Here is a 22741-nt window from a genome sequence, read left to right as displayed (position 1 = left end):
AGAAAGAAAGAGGGAGAGAGCAGGTGGAGTGAGGGAGGCAGGGAGGGAGAGAGAGAGGGTGGAGAGGAGAGAGAGGGTGGAGAGGAGAGAGGGGGTGGAGAGAAGAGAGGGGGCGATAGAAAGGGTGGGACGTAACGAGAGAGATTTGAAAGAGATGTGGGGGACGGGAAAATCGCAAACCCATCCGACAAGTCAGTTTCCCCACCCAACACCGACTGTACCACAATTATCCCTGTACCGCTTTCCCTCACTCTTTTCCCTCGCTCCTCCCACCTCTTTTCAGTCATTCTCACAACACATCGTCTCGTCTGGTTCCCTGTCGTACAAACACTCACTGTTTCCCGAAAGACAAGAGAGTAAAGACAAGCATCCCTCGAGCCACAAGTCACAAGTACTGGTTCTAGAAATTAGAAGATAAGTACAGAAATACAAAACTTTGAAACAGACTGTATATTCTATTTGCAACCATTTGCTCCGCCTACATTCGGAGAAACGCATCTTCCACTAATAGCGCTCTTCGTGAACGTGGCGTATTGATTCACACAAGCTTAACAAACTGCTAACTTTTATCATTTACCAGTTTTGTAAAACAACAATCACTCCACCTCATCCCTTCAGTCTTTCTTTATTCTGCAATTTGGTGGTGGTGGTGGTGGTGGTGGTGGTGGTGGGGGGGGGGGGGGGGGGGGGGGGGTCAAAGGTCACTGTCATTTCCACAGAAGGGAGGGGTGATTGTACCCTTTATCTGCTCCTCTCCTCTGCATGTGGCAGGGCCCTCCAGGGGACCAAGGACTCATTTGCTACCTTCTTTTAAATATCAAACACTTTTCATTGGAATGGCCAGCATGTCAATTTCATTATCCATGTAGACGTGCCAAGTTAATGAAGGACTTTCTAATTTGCACCCAATATAAAGAGCGACTTGGTATTTTTTGTTTCTAATATGAAGATTTAATTAAGAATCCCTCCCATGAGCACCTATGAACATTGGCGTAGCTAGCGAATAACGCCTTGTAACCACTCTCAGGGTTCATCTACGCACTGCATCTCAGCACCTAGAGCTCTCCACTGTCTCCAGCCTTCATCAGATCCATTATCATAGTGGCCCAGGGCTCTTCCCTAGGGACAAGAACTGCTTTAGGTGGGGGTGGGGGGGGGGGTGGGTTCAAAGGTCATGTAATTTCTACAGAAAGGAGGGGTGAGTGTACCCCCTATCATCCTTGATCTGTACCTCTTCTCTCCTTCTCATCTCCTCTCATCCCTTCCTCTTCACTGTGTGTGGCAGGGCCCTCCAGGGGACTAAGGGCTCATTGCTATGCCACTCATGTCCCACCTCAACCTCCCAACTGTCCACATTGGGCTTTGTGCTGGCTGGGTGTTTTGTTGTTGTTTTGTTACACACACCCCCCCCCCCCCCCCCCACTCTCTCTCTTATTATGCATTCTTTCTCTGTCCCCCCTCCCCTCCAAACAGTATCCACTTTCAGACTGGCTATCTAATAAATCCTGATGTTGTGTCACGGACCGAGGAGTTGCATTCTTCCACGGGTGATTGTGTGAACCGTGGAGACTATTCAAGAAGTTGTCGTCAAATAAACCAGGGGAGAAATCTTAGTGCTGTGATGATGAGACGCTGGCGATCGACAGGGGAACACATTAGACCGGATATCACAGACAGATGATCGATCCAAAGAAAGTATTTTCTGCTCAAATCAAGGGTTGGGGTCAATTCCATTTGAAATTCAGTGAATTCAGCAAATAAACCCGTAATGACAATATTCCACAATCTTTTAGACTTTCGGCTTCTGCGCTGACCCCAACCCTGACTCAAATACATCCACTAGTTTTGTATTGTTATTATATTGTCATTTTTGTGTTTGTATTTTCGTAATATTATGTTGGTGTATTTTAGTTTGAGTGGTCACTACTTCCCACAAGTCTAAAAGCATTGAATTGCTGGAAGCATAGGCTAGGGCAGGGCTCCCCAAACCTTTTCTACCAAAAGAGCAAATAAACATTTTAAATGAAACTTTTTGCGAGCTGCAGTTCTATTTCAAATAGGCATATACTTCTCTACCCTGCAACTCTTTCCCGAGGCCTTGGTGTACAAGAGACATGTTTTATTTTACTATACCTTGTCAAATAATGGACACTAAAAAAACTAAGAGGCCGCATAGAATTATATTTGACTCTCAATATTACAATTATTCATAGAAAACAACTAAAATGTATGTTCTGAGTCCATGTCAATGCCTAAATCACATCAGAAGACCGATTTTGGAGGTCAGATTTTTGTGGGGTGTATTTAGAAAGAGGAACGTGTCGGTCTAGTGATGTTTCTGTCAGGCCGAACGATGCAGCACACGGCATGGCAGAATTTGCAAAAAACAATGGCCACTTAATCCTTATAAATATTCATGATGTCTTTCTGTCAGGTAAGTCTACTTTGAAGTTAATATTTAATTGAGAAGGTTTCGGGAAAAGTCTTTGTCTACCCATAAGATGGTCATCATTACTAGCATCGATAGACAAATGTGCACCGCAAATAGACAAACAGCAATATTGTTACATTTGGCTTTTTAAGCCAATAGTGGCTAAGCAGGGGTAGGATTATGTCAATGTGGCTTCTGATTGGATAGAAGGCCGGAGCTATATGTTTATGACAGTTTGCGATGGAACACATAAAAAAAAATGCATGTACTTTCAGAATTGCTTGGTGAGATACTCATAGGGGAGCTGAGAGCTATGGGTAGTCCCCTGGGCTAGAGGGAGATATATATATGAGAAACCCCTGGGTTAGAGGGAGATCTACCTGTGAGAAACCCCTGGGCTAGAGGGAGATCTACCTGTGAGAAACCCCTGAGCTAGAGGGAGATCTACCTGTGAGAAACCCCTGAGCTAGAGGGAGATCTACCTGTGAGAAACCCCTGAGCTAGAGGGAGATCTACCTGTGAGAAACCCCTGGGCTAGAGGGAGATCTACCTGTGAGAAACCCCTGAGCTAGAGGGAGATCTACCTGTGAGAAACCCCTGGGCTAGAGGGAGATCTACCTGTGAGAAACCCCTGGGCTAGAGGGAGATCTACCTGTGAGAAACCCCTGGGTTAGAGGGAGATCTACCTGTTAGAAACCCCTGGGTTAGAGGGAGATCTACCTGTTAGAAACCCCTGGGTTAGAGGGAGATCTACCTGATGGAAACCCCTGGGTTAGAGGGAGATCTACCTGTTAGAAACCCCTGAGCTAGAGGGAGATCTACCTGTTAGAAACCCCTGGGTTAGAGGGAGATCTACCTGTTAGAAACCCCTGGGTTAGAGGGAGATCTACCTGTTAGAAACCCCTGGGTTAGAGGGAGATCTACCTGTTAGAAACCCCTGGGTTAGAGGGAGATCTACCTGTTAGAAACCCCTGGGTTAGAGGGAGATCTACCTGATGGAAACCCCTGGGCTAGAAAGAGTTTACACCATATTTCTTACGTCAGTAATTTATTTTAATATCAGGGAAAGATATTGAACAAGTGCACACTTTTGGGGGGGGGGGATAGATAATTGGGACAGGCCATACTGTCAATGGACACTCACTTGAGTTTGGGTTCGCGGCCCTCGCTGGTGTACTGCCAGCAGATGAGGCCAATGAGGTCGTGGACCCGAGCGTTGGCGATGGTCACCACCATCATGGGATGCAGTTTCTCCTGTGCAGACTGCATCGAGAGGTAGACGTCAATTTTTTTGGTTGCGGTTGTACCTACGTGGCCCTGCAGGAGAGAAGGGGGGGGGGGGGGGGGGGGGAGAGATATAGGTAATGTTACACTGTACATTAAACATCATATTCACTTATCGGTCCAATTCTAGCTGAGGATATGTCTGCCTGACTGAAAATAAGTATATAACTGCCATTTAAATGCATGCAAAAATGCTGACGTTAAAATCTCAGGTTCAAATTGTTGATAATGAAAAGATTCCCCTGACATGAATGCACTGTGGACCAATAAGTTACTCTAAATGATTGCTGGTGGTAAGGTCCTCCAGCCTTTCTTTGGCAGACGACTTTCATTGAATACATTATAGTTGCTTGTGTCTTTTTTAAAAAATTTTAAGACGCAATATAATTTACATTTGTCCTCGTATCAGGAACAGGGTACATTATAATTCAGCCTCTGTGTGTTTAATCGCTCCAAGGGGCTTGATACATGACGTCCCTTTTTTTAAGTGTTATAGGCTAATTTATCTGGCAGAAGATCAGCTGGCACCAGCGTAGAATATATCACCATAAACATACAGGTGGACATACTGAAGGTGGATTTCTACACAGAACACTAACAAAATGGTGGTAGGCCTGCTGCTTAGTTAAAGCCCGGACCAAGCCTCCACCGAAAATGTCTACATGATATGATTGGGTAGACCAGCTGAGATAAAGATCAAGACTCTCGAGGTTCAAGACATCATATTTCCTATGCATGTCTGTTGATTCATACGTTTAAGCTCATCTCTTCGGGCAGCCAAGACAAGCCAGTAATTAGAATTAATACACAATATGGTGTCCCTCCCATGCCTAGGAATGAGCCGGTTGAACACAATAGCAGAAAGTGTGACGTCGTAGAGAGTTACAGCAAAGAAAGGAAGACAATAGTTAGATCAATTTAATTCAAAGGAAAATAGCACCCCAGTGCTTGCATGAAACGATGCACAATGACAAATCTACAAGGAAAACCGTAAGCTGTCAGAAAATGAAAGAGGAGGCTATTTGTGATGCTGAAAACAGGTAGAACTTTGAGGGCCAAGGTGTGAGGAGGACCCAGGGCTGAATGTAATACGCGGTGACAGCACGGTTCAATAAGCTGAGGCCTGGAAATTAATTTGACCCCGGGAGATTTTTGCCAAGTGTCTGAAGAGGAACAGACAACAATTACAGAGGTTTCTTCTAGCAGTTTCTCATAAGATTTTTTCCATCTGAGGAAATGCTTTATAACGTTTGATCAACCAGTATTTTAAAACGGTCCACATTCGTTGACCTATTATTACCTGTATATCTATTATCAGTGTATCAACTTGTGTATCTATGTTTTGTAAAGGATTAAGCACAATAAAAATGTCAACCCAACTTGCTCTACGCACAGTTCCGACTACGAGTTACTAGTCCTACTGAAAAGTGATACTGTTGAAATCTGAGGTTTTTTTGCACAAAAGGGATCAGACGGGGTAGGTTTTATACCGTTTATTCATCATATCCACATGCAATCAGAAAGGGAAATCGAGAACAAGTTCTCATTTCCAAATGGTACTTCATTAAATGGGAGCCAGAAATCAGTTCTGCTGGAACAATACATTAGAGGGAAATAGGACGTAATACATTACTGTATTTGGAGAGAAAAAACAACCTCCCTTCAGTGCCAAGCAGCATTCAATAAATTCCACAATTTATTTATTAAATTACTAAAATTATTTTTTGGGGTAAAGGCCTTTCATTAGCTCCTCCACATAATGGGTTTTATGCACGCATCGTGCTTCCCGTTGACAGCGGCAATTTCTTAAATGACGCATTTATAGTTTTTTAATCATGCCAGAAAGCCCGAGTTGCAGGCACTTTTTCTACTGACCCGCGAATAATGATGCACCAAGCGTTTCGACTGACTGGAAGTGCCAAATTATAGAGTCATTTGGACCAAAAACGTAATTTTTCCCATCAAAGGGCCCAGATGTTTTCAGAGGCTCCAGTGGTCCCGGGGAGAGAGAGGAGCGCGTGGCGACGTCATCGGCATGGTGATCATCACAACAGCGCCGCCAGGCTCCGTCTCCGCTCTGTGCTCAGGCCCGTGTTTTCTCCTGACCCTGCATTTGATAAAGGACTTCATTACACGACAAAAGAAAACCATAAAAGATAAGCAGTCATCGTCTAGCCTCGAGTCCATCCTCTTGTCTTACTAAGGAGGAAGAATTCAATATCTACTGGCATATTTCAACTCTGGGGAAAACATAGCAGCACCAAAATTTGAAAGGGAACTAAAAATATAATTTCAGGTGGAATAAATAAATGTTGACATCAGATTTTATGTCCGCAAAATTGTGCTGTGCACTTACCTTAATTAAATACAAAACAAGGCACTGGGTATGCTCTCGAGGTTCAAGACATCATATTTCCTAGGTGTACCAGACCACAATTCTGTCCGTTTGTAAGTAAAAGCCATTCTATTGTCACAACAATTACATTATACAATTCCCCTCTAACTGTGATGTATTACACAGGGAGGGCGATAAGTTTAACCTTCATGGGTCTATCAATTTAATCTCATGGGTTTTAGTACGGTTTCAAATAGTATTCATACCCAATGTTCCCTCTAAACTGCCCCGAGACAGCAGCGCAGTTCCCCCAGGTCTGCTGTGCAGAACAAATATCACCAGGAGAGAAGGATGAGATTGAAATTCACTCAACTTTCTAGAGTTTTCCTCTCTCTTAGTTATTAACACGTTTCCCTTTAGTGTGGCAATTGCGATCGAATCAAATCGAAATTTGCCGCTTTCAATGCAACATACAGAAACAAAACGAACTATGCAAGACCTAAGTATGCAAAACTATGCAAGATATTTTTTTGTTTTAGGCAGAATGCATCAGAGTACGACTCAGCACATACACTACCGTTCAGAAGTTTGGGGTCACTGAAAAATGTCCTTATTTTTTAAAGACAAGCACATTTTTTTTGTCCATTAAAATATACATCAAAATTGATGAGAAATACAGTGAAGACAATGTTAATGTTGTAAATGACTTTTGTTGCTGGCAACGGCTGATTTTCTATAGAATATCTACATAGGCGTACAGAGACCCATTATCAGCAACCATCACTCCTGTGATCCAATGGCATGTTGTGTTAGCTAATCCAAGTTTATCATTTTAAAAGGATAATTGATCATTAGAAAACCCTTTTGCAATTATATTAGGACAGATGAAAACTGTACCCGCAAAACTCCAGAATGGTACCTGCAAAACACCAGTCTCAACGTCAACAGTGAAGAGGCGACTCCGGGATGCTGGCCTTCTAGGCAGAGTTCCTCCGTCCAGTGTCTGTGTTCTTTGGGCCATCTTAATATTTTCTTTTTATTGGCCAGTCTGAGATATGGCTTTTTCTTTGCAACTCTGCCTAGAAGGCCAGCATCCCGGAGTCGCTTCTTCACTGTTTTGTTTTCACCAGACTGGTGTTTTGGGGGCGTCCGTTTCTCAAACTAGACACTCTAATGTACTTGTCCTCTTGCTCAGTTGTGCACCGGGGCCTCCCACTACCTATTCTGGTGAGAGTCAGTTTGCGCTGTTCTGTGAAGGAAGTAAGTAGTACACAGCGTTGTACGAGATCTTCAGTTTCTTAGCAATTTCTTGCATGGAATAGCCTTCATTTCTCACAACAAGAACAGACTGATGAGTTTCAGAAGAAAGTTATTTGTTTCTGGCCATTTTGAGCCTGTAATCGAACCCACAAATGCTGATGCTCCAGATACTCAACCAGTTGTATTGTTTCTTTAAAAATCAGCACAACAGTTTCCAGCTGTGCTAACACAATCACAAAAGGGTTTTCCAATGATCAATTAGCCATTTAAAATTATAAACTTGGATTAGCTAACACAACGTGCCATTGGAACACAGGAGTGATGGTTGCTGATAATGGGCCTCTACACCTATGTAGATATTCCAAATAAATCTGCCGTTTCCAGCTACAAGTCACTTACAACATTAACAAAAAACTAAAAAAATTGCTATTCTTTCAAAAACAAGGACATTTCTAAGTGACCCCAAACTTTTGAAAGGTAGCGTTCAACATCATAGTGCCCACAAAGCTCATCACTAAGCTAAGGACTCTGGGACTAAACACCTCCCTCTGCAACTGGATCCTGGACTTCCTGACGGGCCACCCCCAGGTGGTAAGGGTAGGCAACAACACATCCGCCAAGCTGACCCTCAACACGGGGGCCCCTCAGGTGTGCGTGCTTAGTCCCCTCCTGTACACCCTGTTCACTCATGACTGCAAGGCCAAGGCCACCTGTTATATTCGGCAGGTGTGACAAATAAAATTTGAATTGAAGTCAGGCTAACGTAACAGCATGGAGTCGGGCTAACATAACAGCATGTCGTCGGGCTAACGTAACAGCATGGAGTCGGGCTAACGTAACAGCATGTCGTCGGGCTAACGTAACAGCATGACGTCGGGCTAACTTAACAGCATGACGTCGGGCTAACTTAACAGCATGACGTCGGGCTAACTTAACAGCATGACGTCGGGCTAACGTAACACCATTTCGTCGGGCTAACGTAACAGCATGTCGTCGGGCTAACGTAACCGCATGACGTCGGGCTAACGTAACAGCATGACGTCGGGCTAACGTAACAGCATGACGTCGGGCTAACGTAACAGCATGACGTCGGGCTAACGTAACAGCATGACGTCGGGCTAACGTAACAGCATGGAGTCAGGCTAACGTCACAAAATGGAGTCAGGCTAATGTAACAGCATGGAGTCAGGCTAATGTAACAGCATGGAGTCAGGCTAATGTAACAGCATGGAGTCGGGCTAACATAACAGCATGGAGTCGGGCTAACATAACAGCATGGAGTCAGGCTAACATAACAGCATGACGTCGGGCTAACGTAACAGCATGACGTCGGGCTAACGTAACAGCATGACGTCGGGCTAACGTAACAGCATGACGTCGGGCTAACGTAACAGCATGACGTCGGGCTAACGTAACAGCATGGAGTCGGGCTAACGTAACAAAATGAAGTCAGGCTAACTTAATAAAGTCAGGCCCCCAAGCCATTTGTATGTGATTTGAGAACCCGCACACGGGCCAAAAATAGAGTCTAGTTGTATAGTGTATAGACAGCCTTAGTGGTGAAGTGTCTGCTTTAATCAGTTAACACAGTACCTTGAAGTTTAACAACTGGGCATTGAGAACAAACAGTTTACAGTGCATGCCAGGGTATAGCCACTCATGTCATATCACAACCACTCATCCAATCAACGAGTGGACTCATCCAATCGATATGCTCCACAACGAAACATCTTGAAATCACTACACATGGGTTCATTTCTCAAGTGAAGAGAAGAGAAATATGCATCGGTGCCACCCTCAATTAATCCTTAAGAAGTCTCGAGAGGTATTTGTTCGGTTAAAAAGTGATTGTGATGTTTTCTGTCTCCATGGTGATGATGAATCAAATACACAAGACTCCATTTCACTAATCATCACCGTAATTAGTTGGTCCCTGTGTCGCCAGGCTACAGTCTCAGGATGGTTGCTATGGTAATGTCAGGATGGGGAAGCTGGGGCCTTGATGTGTTTTTTTTTTGTTGGGGGGGGGGGGGGGGGTGTCTGGGCCTTCGACTATGCGTCTGAGGGGGGGTTGGGTAAGTATACGAGCAACCCCACCCGCAGGCGGACGATGCTGTGTACACAGGTGCCGATGTCATCTAGAATATGACTCTAGCTGTTCAGGGACTACGTTGAAAGCAACTATTATCTATTATTTTTGCTGCTTGCTTTCTCTTTTACGCAGTCTTCTTCCCGTCTACGGAGCAGAGTGGGGGTTCAGTCTTCCTCCCGTCTACGGAGCAGAGTGGGGGTTCAGTCTTCCTCCCGTCTACGGAGCAGAGTGGGGGTTCAGTCTTCCTCCCGTATATGGAGCAGAGTGGGGGTTCAGTCTTCCTCCCGTCTACGGAGCAGAGTGGGGGTTCAGTCTTCCTCCCGTATATGGAGCAGAGTGGGGGTTCAGTCTTCCTCCCGTCTACGGAGCAGAGTGGGGTTCAGTCTTCCTCCCGTCTACGGAGCAGAGTGGGGTTCAGTCTTCCTCCCGTCTACGGAGCAGAGTGGGGTTCAGTCTTCCTCCCGTCTACAGAGCAGAGTGGGGTTCAGTCTTCCTCCCGTCTATGGAGCAGAGTGGGGTTCAGTCTTCCTCCCGTCTACGGAGCAGAGTGGGGTTCAGTCTTCCTCCCGTCTACAGAGCAGAGTGGGGTTCAGTCTTCCTCCCGTCTATGGAGCAGAGTGGGGGTTCAGTCTTCCTCCCGTCTACGGAGCAGAGTGGGGGTTCAGTCTTCCTCCCGTCTACGGAGCAGAGTGGGGGTTCAGTCTTCCTCCCGTCTACGGAGCAGAGTGGGGGTTCAGTCTTCCTCCCGTCTACGGAGCAGAGTGGGGTTCAGTCTTCCTCCCGTCTACGGAGCAGAGTGGGGGTTCAGTCTTCCTCCCGTCTACGGAGCAGAGTGGGGTTCAGTCTTCCTCCCGTCTACGGAGCAGAGTGGGGTTCAGTCTTCCTCCCGTCTACGGAGCAGAGTGGGGTTCAGTCTTCCTCCCGTCTACGGAGCAGAGTGGGGGTTCAGTCTTCCTCCCGTCTACGGAGCAGAGTGGGGGTTCAGTCTTCCTCCCGTCTACGGAGCAGAGTGGGGTTCAGTCTTCCTCCCGTCTACGGAGCAGAGTGGGGTTCAGTCTTCCTCCCGTCTACGGAGCAGAGTGGGGTTCAGTCTTCCTCCCGTCTACGGAGCAGAGTGGGGTTCAGTCTTCCTCCCGTCTACGGAGCAGAGTGGGGTTCAGTCTCCCTCCCGTCTACGGAGCAGAGTGGGGTTCAGTCTCCCTCCCGTCTACGGAGCAGAGTGGGGTTCAGTCTACCTCCCGTCTACGGAGCAGAGTGGGGTTCAGTCTTCCTCCCGTCTACGGAGCAGAGTGGGGTTCAGTCTCCCTCCCGTCTACGGAGCAGAGTGGGGTTCAGTCTCCCTCCCGTCTACGGAGCAGAGTGGGGTTCAGTCTTCCTCCCGTCTACGGAGCAGAGTGGGGTTCAGTCTTCCTCCCGTCTACGGAGCAGAGTGGGGTTCAGTCTTCCTCCCGTCTACGGAGCAGAGTGGGGTTCAGTCTTCCTCCCGTCTACGGAGCAGAGTGGGGTTCAGTCTTCCTCCAGTCTACGGAGCAGAGTGGGGTTCAGTAGGCCAGTGCGTGTTTCCAACTCCTGGGAAGTCCTTGACAAACCAGGTCCCACTAAAAAGTCATTGTTATTGGTGCAGACAGGAGGTAAGAGAAGTATAAACGACAAAAACTTAATTCTGTCAAAGTCATTGAAAGATAATCTTTTTAAATGTAGCAGGGAAATTTTTCCTATACAACCCACATTTCAGTTGATTTCCAACTCCGGTAGTAAATTCTAAAGAAATGGCTTATCGTTAGCCTTTTCCTCCATCCCAAACAAACAAGTATTGCCTCATTTTTGCCTTGAAATGGAGGATGTCATATCTTTTCAACAGGTCTAAATTCCTTTAAAACTTCGGCCACTGATTGTGTTCCCATAGAATATCTCTAACTTCTCCAGTTAATGAGAGTCACCTGTAGTATTGAAATGGAGGATGTCAGTTCCTCTTTGGCTACTGTTATTCCAGATGGGAGATATCTATTTCACTCAGGCATCAGGCATTCACAGCTCAATGAGCCAAACGAAGAGGATCTGGACAGATTACATGGCAAAAGAGATGAGTGTATTCTCAATTTTCTAAAGTAACAGACCAGCTTCATGGAGCTCCTCTCTACTCGTGTGTGTAGAGACACCAGATTCATGGAGCTTTTCTCTACTCGTGTGTGTAGAGGGACCAGCTTCATGGAGCTTTTCTCTACTCGTGTGTGTGTGTGTAGAGGGACCAGATTCATGGAGCTCCTCTCTACTCGTGTGTGTGTGTGTGTGTGTGTGTGTGTGTGTGTGTGTGTGTGTGTGTGTGTGTGTGTGTAGAGAGACCAGCTTCATGGAGCTTTTTTCTACTTGTGTGCAGAGGGACCAGCTTTGGAACCCATTTGACACCTAAGGAGACCAAAATATAGGAAACTAGACAGGTGAACTGTTCAATTGTTTTCCAACTCCCATCTGACAAAAGGTCCTTGAAGCTAGCTGCCACTCTGCCCCTCCTGCCATGTAGCAGCTTCATTTCAGCCCTTCGTTAAAGGGAAGAGTTGGTGCTGTTAGGTAATGAGCAGATCAATTCTCCCTTGTCTGACAGGCGGAACTTTGGGTTCTGTGCCTTCGTACCGAGCCACCACCTCTGAACGATGACAACGTGTGATCAACTGTAGGTCAGAGGTACTCTGAGGACTCCTTTGGAAGTGACAGTCTTAAGTGGTGGGTCTCTTACAGCCCCTGGGGGCCTCTCCACACGCCTTCGGCCTGCTGTTTTCACTGAGGGCCATGGTTAATAATATCCAATGAACTCAACGTTGGGCTAGCCGGTAGTTTTGGTGGCTATTAACCCCTCCTCGAGGGCAAATGATACATTTCTGTTTGGAGGTGTAGTTATTGTTGAGAGGACATATTAGCTAGTGGGCTGGTTGGGAGGGAGGAGGGTACATAGGTCTGGTTAGGGGGCTGGTTGGGAGGGAGGAGGGTACATAGGTCTGGTTAGGGGGCTGGTTGGGAGGGAGGAGGGTACATAGGTCTGGTTAGGGGGCTGGTTGGGAGGGAGGAGGGTACATAGCAGAGGTCGACCGATTATGATTTTTCAACGCCGATACCGATAGAGATTATTGGAGGACCAAAAAAAGCAGATTATTCAGATGATCTGATTTGGTTATTTGTAATAATGACAATTACAACAATACTGAATGAACACTTATTTTAACTTAATATAATACATCAATAAAATCAATTTAGCATCAAATAAATAATGAAACACGTTCAATTTGGTTTAAATAATGCAAAAACAAAGTGTTGGAGAAGTAAAAGTGCAATATGTGCCATGTAAGAAAGCTAACGTTTAAATTCCTTGCTCAGAAAATGAGAACATATGAAAGCTGGTGGTTCCTTTTAACATGAGTCTTCAATATTCCTAGGGAAGAAGTTTTAGGTTGTAGTTATTATAGGAATTTTCAAACTATTTCTCTCTATACCATTTGTATTTCATATACCTTTGACTATTGGATGTTCTTATAGGCACTTTAGTAAATGCCAGTGTAACAGTATAGCTTCCGTCCCTCTCCTCGCTTCTCCCTGCGCTCGAACCAGGAACACAACAACAACAGCCACCATTGAAGCAGCATTACCCATGCAGAGCAAGGGGAACAACCACTCCAAGTCTCAGAGCGAGTGATGTTTGAAACGCTATTAGTGCGCACCCCGCTAACTAGCTAGCCATTTCACATCGGTTACACCAGCCTAATCTCGAGAGTTGATAGGCTTGAAGTCTTAAACAGCTCAATGCTTGAAGCATTGCGAAGAGCTGCTGGCTAAACGCACGGAAGTGCTGTTTGAATGAATGCTTACGAGCCTGCTGCTGCCTACCACCGCTCAGTCAGACTGCTCTATCAAATCATAGACTTAATTATAACATAATAACACACAGAAATACGAGCCTTAGGTCATTAATATGGTCGAATCCAGAAACTATCATCTCGAAAACAAGAAGTTTATTATTTCAGTGAAATACGGAACTGTTCGGTATTTTATCTAACGGGTGGCATCCATAAGTCTAAATATTCCTGTTACATTGCACAACCTTCAATGTTATGTCATAATTATGTAAAATCATGGCAAATTAGTTCGCAACGAGCCAGGCGGCCTAACCTGTTGCATATACACTGACTCTGCATGCAATGAACGCAAGAGAAGTGACACAATTTCACCTAGTTAATATTGCCTGCTAAACTGGATTTCTTTTAGCTAAATATGCAGGTTTAAAAATATATACTTCTGTGTATTGATTTTAAGAAAGGCATTGGTGTTTATGGTTAGGTACACATTGGAGCAAGACAGTCCTTTTTCACGAATACGCATCGCATCGATTATATGCAACGCAGGACACGCTAGATAAACTAGTAATATCATCAACCATGTGTAGTTAACTAGTGATTATGATTGATTGATTGTTAGCAACTTACCTTGGCTTACTGCATTAGCGTAACAGGCAGGCTCCTCGTGGAGTGTAATGTAATAAGGTGTTTAGAGCGTTGGACTAGTTAACTGTAAGGTTGCAAGATTGAATCCCCGAGCTGAAAAGGTAATAATCTGTCATTCTGCCCCTGAATGTGTTCTTAATTGACTTGCCTAGTTAAATAAAGGTGTAAAAAAAATATATATATTTTTTAAATCAGCCAAATCTGTGTCCAAAAATACCGATATCCGATTGTTCTGAAAACTTGAAATCTGCCCTAATTAATCAGCCATTCTGATTAATCGGTCGACCTCTAGTACATAGGTCTGGTTAGGGGGCTGGTGGGGAGGGAGGAGGGTACATTGGTCTGGTTAGGGGGCTGGTGGGGAGGGAGGAGAGTACATAGGTCTGGTTTGGGGGCTGGTTGGGAGGGAGGAGTGTACATGGGGAAAAGAAAGACCATCGTGCGTGCCACAGGTACACATCAATAGAGTCAGACACACTGTCGGGATGAGGCTAGCCTAAATATAGCTTTGTGGCAAGAGACTACCCAGGTGCTCCCTAACAATATAAAAAGGGCCACATTTTGTGGAGAAATTAGTCAAAGTGAATAAGAGTCTTATGTAAGAATGTAAAAAGGGCATTGATGGTCAACAAGGCAGATTACATACAATATACGTCTTCAAATCTTGATAGGTTTCTTTTCTAGAGAATATCAATAGTCCCCCCTAGCAACCATTATCCTGTCACCACCACAAAACTGTATAAAAACTGGGGGGGGTGGGGGTATTTATTTCTGAGCAATTGAACAGCGTGTTCGATTATTTCCTGAGATAGCCTCATTTGCATTTTCAAGGCTTAATGATCTCTTGCTCTCTCTCTCTCACGTTCTCCTTTTAATCTCTACAATAATTTTTCTCCACTGACAAAAGAACCAGGGGATAAAAATAAAAAATAAAAACTGTCCATCTTTTCTATGATTCAGTATTACTGGAAAAGAGTATAATAACAGCTGTAGTCGAGAGAAAGACTTCATTTACTTCCATTGCTCTTGGGGATTTACTCACTAGCAAACAGTTATAGGAAGACCTTCCTCCAGGAAATGCAAAGAACGGGTTTAAAAACACTGGGTGGGGGTGGGGGTGTGCGGGTAAAAAGAAGCCCATCACTCTTTGCTCTACCTGTCTACACATTAATCTTAAAAACGCAGTTTAATTCGATCTGTGTCCTCCTCCCTGACGCGGCCCGCCACGAGATTCGATTACGGTGACTATACTTTTTAACTGCTGTCAAGAGTCGGGCGGGCGAGGTCTGTGTAAACATCTGCCCGAGCACATGGACGCCTCTCATTACCCGGGCATTAAATCAAACCGCCGCAATGAATCTTTATCTGCGACCGACGCCGCCACCCCCCCCCCGGCTTCGTACACGTAGACCCAAATGAACGCAAGCCGTATTAAAAAACGCTCATCTTCCCGCTCTAAAAAAAAAGGGCAACTGTAAACGTGACGTCTTCGCGACCGGTGTAAAACCAGCTGTTACTGGTGACGGGAGACACGTGTCTTTGAGCAAACTTGGCTAATCTGCAACCAGATGTCACGGAGAGACGTGACAAAGTGACACACCCCGTCTACCTCCTTGCCGAACGAAAATATAACGTAATCAATGAAAGAAAAAAGAAAAGAAGTGAGGTGGATTTCTGAATCATATTTCACTGATGAAATGTTAACACAGCTCATGCGTTTTTTAAGCCCATAAGCCGATGTAGAAAACTGGAGACAAGAGATGGGAGTGGTGGATTATAAAAGGTAATCTGTAATGTAAATATTATTTCTAGTATTGGGGTGTATTGCAGAGGCAAAGGCAGGCTCGTCCCCTGGTTCCTTCGGCAGAGGCCGTCTTTGGCATGAATCAAAGGCTATTTGTTTAATCTGAGCCACCAGGTTTGTCTGCGAGCTGCCAAGGCACTTTGCCGCGACCTTTGCTCTTTTCCACAAATCCCTGTAAAAGGCCCGAGCAATTCACCCTGACATTTATTCGACACACAATTCTCCCAGTCTGCTCTTTTCTCTGGATCATGCGAGTCTAAGAGCAAAATGACAGAAATAAGGTCACCGAGCCTTCAGAGACTTTCGCCTGTGCCATTAGCGATGAGAAGCTGCTCCAAAATTGCAATATACATTCGGAGATTGTTTCCAAGTTTTGGAATTACTGCCTAAGTGCTTGTAAATGACATTGCCATAGCAGGGAAAAGGTCTGAAACATCTGGGGAGGAATCAGAAAAAGAAGCAAAATATCTTTAGTTTAGAGAGCAAGAGCGAACGTTTGCTAGTTTATTTTTATGTATTGCACGTGAAACATGGCACCGAGTGGCATCAAACATGATTTGTCTTTCTTTGCAGCACAAAAAAAAACTAAATACCGTTTCAAGCTTTCGAGATACATTAAGTAATTCAGCGTAGTTTTATACCAGAATCAGATATATATTACCAGACATCTGGGAGCACCTACCTTGCCGTCAAATTTGGAGTATTCGTTGAAAGGGTTGTTGAGCTGCTGGGGGCATTGCTCGAGCCGGAGAGAGAGGGTCGACTTGGTACCAGTGCTCCTGGGTCTATCTTTAAAGTCCCTCTTCTCAAACAGGGAACCCAGGTCCTCCGCTGTGACAGAAGCGATGGAGACAAGAAAATGAAGCGGAGACATTGGCGGAAACCAAGAGTGATTGAACAACTTACTTATATTCTCCGATGTTATTGATTGTGCCAAGATTCCAAATCAAACAGGACTTTAGCATTAGGCCTAGATATTGTACAGTATTACATTTCATTATATACAGTCGGCTAGGTTTGACAGTTTCTATAACATGCTATCGGATGTTGCAACATCACGTGGAGATTGATCAATGCAAAATAACAATTTCCTGGTTCCATGAAAATTCCCTATGCAGCACTGTAGTTGTCCGAGACCAGTGTAAAGAAAGAGACAATGGAAGCAATTTGCTTCATTGAAACTCCTATCAGCAAATATTTCTGGAGAGGAGAAATGTAGCGTACCTGATTGCGAGGACGACCTCTCCTTCCATTGAATGTTTTTGCATTTGATCTGGTTCTGTCGCTCCTTCCTTAACCGTTCAAGTCTTTGAGCTTTAAAAGAAGTAAATAAAACAGTGCTTACAAGTAATGAAACAAAGATTTTAAAAAAGCCAGATCAACAAAGTCATTCTTGTCTTTTTTATTTTTGTATTTTTTTTTTTACCTTTGTCCGGGTCAGTTTTGACCTTTGTCATTGGTCAGGGTCAGTTTTGACCATTGTCATTGGTCAGGGTCAGTTTTGACCATTGTCATTGGTCAGGGTCATTTTTTTTTTTTTTAACCTTTGTCATTGGTCAGGGTCAGTTTTGACCATTGTCATTGGTCAGGATCATTTTTGACCATTGTCATTGGTCAGGGTCATTTTTGACCATTGTCATTGGTCAGGGTCATTTTTGACCATTGTCATTGGTCAGGGCTATGCAGCCACACACTTCCAAAAGGAGAATGACAACAGAAACTGAAGTTTATTTAAAGTACATTTGACACAGCGGAACACTCTCCCGGTGGACACTGATGGTAAACAACATCTTGTGGAGGTGTGAGATATGCTAAGAGGAACACTGGAGGGGGACTAGAAACACTCGCTGGGCCGTGTCAAACCTGTCCGCCCAACACAGATGACCACCCCCACCCTACCCAATGGTTTTTCCTGCAGCGATGGCAGTTACCTGGACGGGGGTCTTCCTGGGACATACAGCTACATTATAGAATTGACACTTTATAAAATAGATCTATACAGCTACATTATAGAATTTACATTTTATAAAATAGATCTATACAGATCTATACAGCTACATTATAGAATGTACACTTTATAAAATAGATCTATACAGCTACATTATAGAATTTACATTTTATAAAATAGATCTATACAGATCTATACAGCTACATTATAGAATGTACACTTTATAAAATAGATCTATACAGCTACATTATAGAATTTACATTTTATAAAATAGATCTATACAGATCTATACAGCTACATTATAGAATTTACATTTTATAAAATAGATCTATACAGATCTATACAGCTACATTATAGAATTTAAATTAAATTAAATAGATCAATACATCTACATTATGGAATTAAAATTGTATATAAAATAGATCTATACAGCTACATTATAGAAATAAAACAACTCCACACTTCAGGCACTCGAGTCAAACAGTCACACTTACATGTTTCTAGAAAGAAAAACATTTTATACCAGGTTTTATACAGACTTGTGTCCCCCCCTCCCCTTTATTTTGATTCTTACCAGCCACCCCTGGTTTCTCGCGCCTTTCTTGTTGACGTCCTGGTGAGACAGTCAGCCACTTCAGGTGAAGTCTCGGCAGAAGAACACTCAGTCCCCAAAACACCACTGCTTCCCCAAACACAACAAGAGCCAAGGGAGCCAAAAGGAGATCGTCTACTAGCCAGACTTCAGATGGCCTTTGGACTCCCTCTGATTCTGGCAGTAACCCCAAGCACCTCACAATAGATCAAATTGTGCTCCAGGCATTTGAGCTCTCATTGGTTCCCAGTTAATTCCATACAAAGCCACCTTGCACACCTCTGCCAATTGAAGAGGATTCATAGCACACAAGCATCCTCCTGACTCAAGTGAACCCACATCATGGAAATCGTGGAGGTTTATGGCTAGCCTATAGTGCATAGTGTGAACGAGTAACACAAAATTCGCTTAGCGAGCTACAGAACCTTGAGGGGCACATTTGACACAGTACCACTGTAGAAACAAATGAGGCCATCAATTTGGTGGGCTGACTAGATCCTCCGTTCAATAAAAATTGGTTACTGTAGCCCATCCCTGTAAGGTTGAATACATAATATCATGGGCTTGAATCTCACGCCATCAATTGTGTGATCATAAAACGTACCTTCGTTGAATAACAGAGGATTCTCCATGGCTCCTCAATAACATGTTATCCATGGCTCCTCAACAACATGTTATCCATGGCTCCTCAATAACATGTTATCCATGGCTCCTCAATAACGTGTTATCCATGGCTCCTCAATAACATGTTATCCATGGCTCCTCAATAACATGTTATCCATGGCTCCTCAATAACGTGTTATCCATGGCTCCTCAATAACATGTTATCCATGGCTCCTCAATAACATGTTATCCATGGCTCCTCAATAACGTGTTATCCATGGCTCCTCAATAACATGTTATCCATGGCTCCTCAATAACATGTTATCCATGGCTCCTCAATAACATGTTATCCATGGCTCCTCAATAACATGTTATCCATGGCTCCTCAATAACATGTTATCCATGGCTCCTCAATAACATGTTATCCATGGCTCCTCAATAACATGTTATCCATGGCTCTTCAATAACATGTTATCCATGGCTCCTCAATAACATGTTACCCTTCATTGATAAGCACTTCAAGGTCCTCAATAGCTGACGTCCATGAGTGAAAGGGTTAACGACAAAAAGGCAGGTCCTTTTTCATTTGGGCAACAGAGCGAACAAAAAGGCATAATTCCCATTTACATACAAATCAAGCCCCGGCGGCCCCCTGATTGCCATGGCTTCTGCCCACAACTGCTGCGGCAACCGCCCATAAAATCAAGAGGAAGAAGAAAGAAAAAAGAAAAACAACGACATGAAGAAAAACGTCGTGGACCATGAAGGCGTGCCTCGGGAGCCGTGAACCCAAAGTTGAATTTGTCCAAGAAAACATATTATATTGGCCGTTTGATTTTTGAGACACAACCAATCAGCATTCACTGTACCAAGTACAGCGTGGTTTAATTTCTTGGATAATAAGTTCTGAGACCTGAACTTGAAACCTACCAAGAGGAAGGCCACAGGTCCAATACACTCCTTACTTCACAACGGCAGGTAGCCTAGTGGTTAGAGCGTTGGACTAGTAACTGAAAGGTTGCTAGATTGAATCCCAGAGCTGACAGGGTAAAAAAAATCTGTCGTTCTGCCCCTGAACAAGGCAGTTAACCCACTGTTCCTAGTCCGTCAATGTAAATAAGAATTTATTCTTAACTGGCTTGCCGAGTTAAATAAAAGGTTAAATAAAAATTAATTTAAAAAAAACACAATCTACCCTCATCCTGACCCAAACAATTAAAACATTGGTGTGAAATCGTTCACAAAATAAGAATCCTTCTCAGTATAGTGGTGCTTTGTTGACTGTACTACAAAGTGTCACTGCAAACCAAACACAACGTATCGCTTCAAGCACTGGGCGAGGCGAAGCACAAATATATTGGCAGGGGCACCGTTGCACTTTTCTTAAATAATTCCCTATTTCTTGTGGGCTCCCGAGTGGCGCAGCGGTCTAAGGAACTGCATCTCAGTGCTAGAGGTGTCACTACAGACCCTGGTTCGATTCCAGGCTGTATCACAACTGGCCCGGCGTCGTCCAGGTTAGTGTTTGGCCAGTGCATTGCCAAACTAAATAAGAATGTGTTCTTAACTGACTTGCCTAGTTAAATAAAGGTTAAATAAAAATAAATAAATACAATTCTCCTCAAATGAGTTGAAATTTTAAAAAACTTTTGGTTTGTCAAAACTACAGAAATGTTTTTTTTTCGGGGTCACTTAAGATTACAATTAGAATTAAGAAAATAAAAACCAATGGTATTGACAAAATGGTTGGCAACCAATAGCTAATAGTTGGTTCAACAGCCTTAGCTGAAGACCACTGCAGACAAATGCTTCTTGTAGCCATCAATGTGAAGCTTTCTGCTGGCAATTTGGCCCACTCTTTAGTTGCAAACTGCTATCAATTTGTCAATGTTTGAGTGGTGCCTTCTGACAACTGTTGTTTTCAACTCTGAACTCATCGCTGGCCACTCCAGAACAGGCTAGTGTTATTTCTTGAACCATTCATGGGTGCTTTTTTTTTATGTTTGTTTGAGTTGTTGTCCTGCTGGAAGGCCCAAAAACCTAGACCCAGTTTTAGGACACTGGGTTGAAAATTGCACCCCAAAAATACTTTGATAATTTCCTAATGTCTTGTACACATTCAAGGCACCCAGTACCAGAGGCAGCAAAGCAACCCCACAGTATTACCAAACCCCCCCCCATGTATGATTGTAGGGAGGGTGTTCTTTTCAATGAATGCTTCATTTGGTCGTTGGTAAACACTGCTGAAAGAGAAAAGAACCCCCCCCCACCACCCCCATTGAACTTTACGAAAACCCATCGAAACGAGCCTAAATGGGGAAATATTCTGTGGACCAATGAAACAAAATAAGAGCTCTTTGGGAAAATAGAAAAATCAATGCTAAGTTTACCAATGACCAAATGAAGCATTCCAAGTAAACGCGTAAAAAAATGTATGTAAATGTAAACGTCCACCAATCACAAGCCCAGGGACATTAAATGAGCAGCGTGTACCAAGCAGCCTCTGTCAAACACCACGTTCACAGCCACTAGGCCCAACTGTTCTGAGTTCTGCTCGGTGCACCCAACCACATTAATTCCTCTGGGGTAACATGGTCAATAAAACCCCGAGCCTGGGTTCAAATAGTATTTGTTTAATGTCAAATACTTTAGCGGCGCTCGATTGAGCTTGCCTGACGCAAGGGAACAAATGGAATAGTTCCAAAAGTGTAAACAACCACCCACCTAGCGCTCCAAGCAGGCTTGCTCAAACGCTCAAAGTAGTTGTAAGAAAACAAAATACTTTTGAAACCCACATCTGATTAACACCAGGCTTTTGTCAGAGAAACTTTTATTTAGTCTAATCGTATAATTATATTTCCCTGGTGGTGTATACAAGCTTGTTCATGGGGTAATACATGTGATTTTCAAAGACAGACTTTACAGCTGGGGTCAATTCTATTCCAATTAATTCAGGAAGAGAATGACATATTGACCACCATTTTCTGTGTGGACTTCTGCAATTCATTCACAGGGCTAATTAGGAAGTGACCCCCAACCTGCTGTTTACTAAACATACTGCATTAACCTGTCGTATCGCTGCCTTCTATAACAAAAATCATCACACCACCGGCCAACTAGCCTCTGTGAGTAAACCTCAGATCTGGATTCCGCACGGCAGGCCCCAACAAACGGCTCGCTCGTCCACTAACTGGTTCTCCCGCCACAGTCAGAGCCCCCTATTGTTTACCTGTGTTGGAGCGCCGTCGGATGCCAAAGTCCCAGCTGGAGGTGATGTCCAATGACTGGGAGAGGTCGCAGCCCGGGTTCTCCCCTCCGCTGCCCCCTTCGCCTAGGGAGCCCGAACCCAGTGAACCCCCGCTGCTGCCGGGCACCGAGGCCAGCTGCCACTTCTCCAGGTCCACGTCGTGGTCGATTAGCACCATCTCACACATGCCCGTGTCATCGCTGGTCACATGGGACTGCCGGATGTGGGCCAAGATAATGGCTGGGTTGTCCAAGAAAGCCATTGTTTGTTTCACTGCTTTGTTTCCCCCTTCGATCCTGTCTGTCTGTCTGTCTGTCTGTCTGTCTGTCTGTCTGTCTGTCTGTCTGTCTGTCTGACTGTCTGTCTGTCTGTCTGTCTGTCTGTCTGTCTGTCTGTCTGTCTGTCTGACTGTCTGTCTGTCTGTCTGTCTGTCTGTCTGTCTGTCTGTCTGTCTGTCTGTCTGTCTGTCTGACTGTCTGTCTGTCTGTCGCTCGACCTCTCTCTCGCTCGCTCTCTCTCTCTCGCTCTCTCTCTCTCTCTCTCTCTCTCACTCTCTCGCTCTAACTCTCTCGCTCTAACTCTCTCGCTCTCACTCTCTCGCTCTCACTCTCTCGCTCTCACTCTCTCGCGCTCTCTCTCTCTCACTCTCTCGCGC

General features: G+C 44.4%; 1 protein-coding gene across 2 annotated transcripts in view; it reads right to left on the bottom strand.

Annotated features, from left to right (window-relative positions):
• Window positions 1-22503, bottom strand: part of mapkap1 (MAPK associated protein 1) — a 126319-nt gene extending 103816 nt beyond the window's left edge. The window contains exons 1-4 of one of the 2 annotated variants that reach the window (XM_036976695.1): window positions 22069-22503; window positions 16921-17010; window positions 16379-16527; window positions 3576-3748 (exon numbers count right to left, since the gene is read on the bottom strand). In XM_036976695.1, the coding sequence (XP_036832590.1) occupies window positions 3576-3748; window positions 16379-16527; window positions 16921-17010; window positions 22069-22348 (692 nt within the window). In that variant the 5' untranslated portion in view covers window positions 22349-22503. Of the gene's footprint in view, window positions 1-3575; window positions 3749-16378; window positions 16528-16920; window positions 17011-18218; window positions 18421-22068 lie in introns of those variants that run through there. The other variant, XM_036976696.1, reaches the window with a different exon arrangement.
• Between the last annotated feature and the right edge of the window lie 238 nt (window positions 22504-22741).

Source organism: Oncorhynchus mykiss, chromosome 5 (genome assembly GCF_013265735.2).
Source record: "Oncorhynchus mykiss isolate Arlee chromosome 5, USDA_OmykA_1.1, whole genome shotgun sequence".
Classification (NCBI taxonomy): domain Eukaryota; kingdom Metazoa; phylum Chordata; class Actinopteri; order Salmoniformes; family Salmonidae; genus Oncorhynchus; species Oncorhynchus mykiss.
This window is presented reverse-complemented; position numbering and strand designations above follow the sequence as displayed.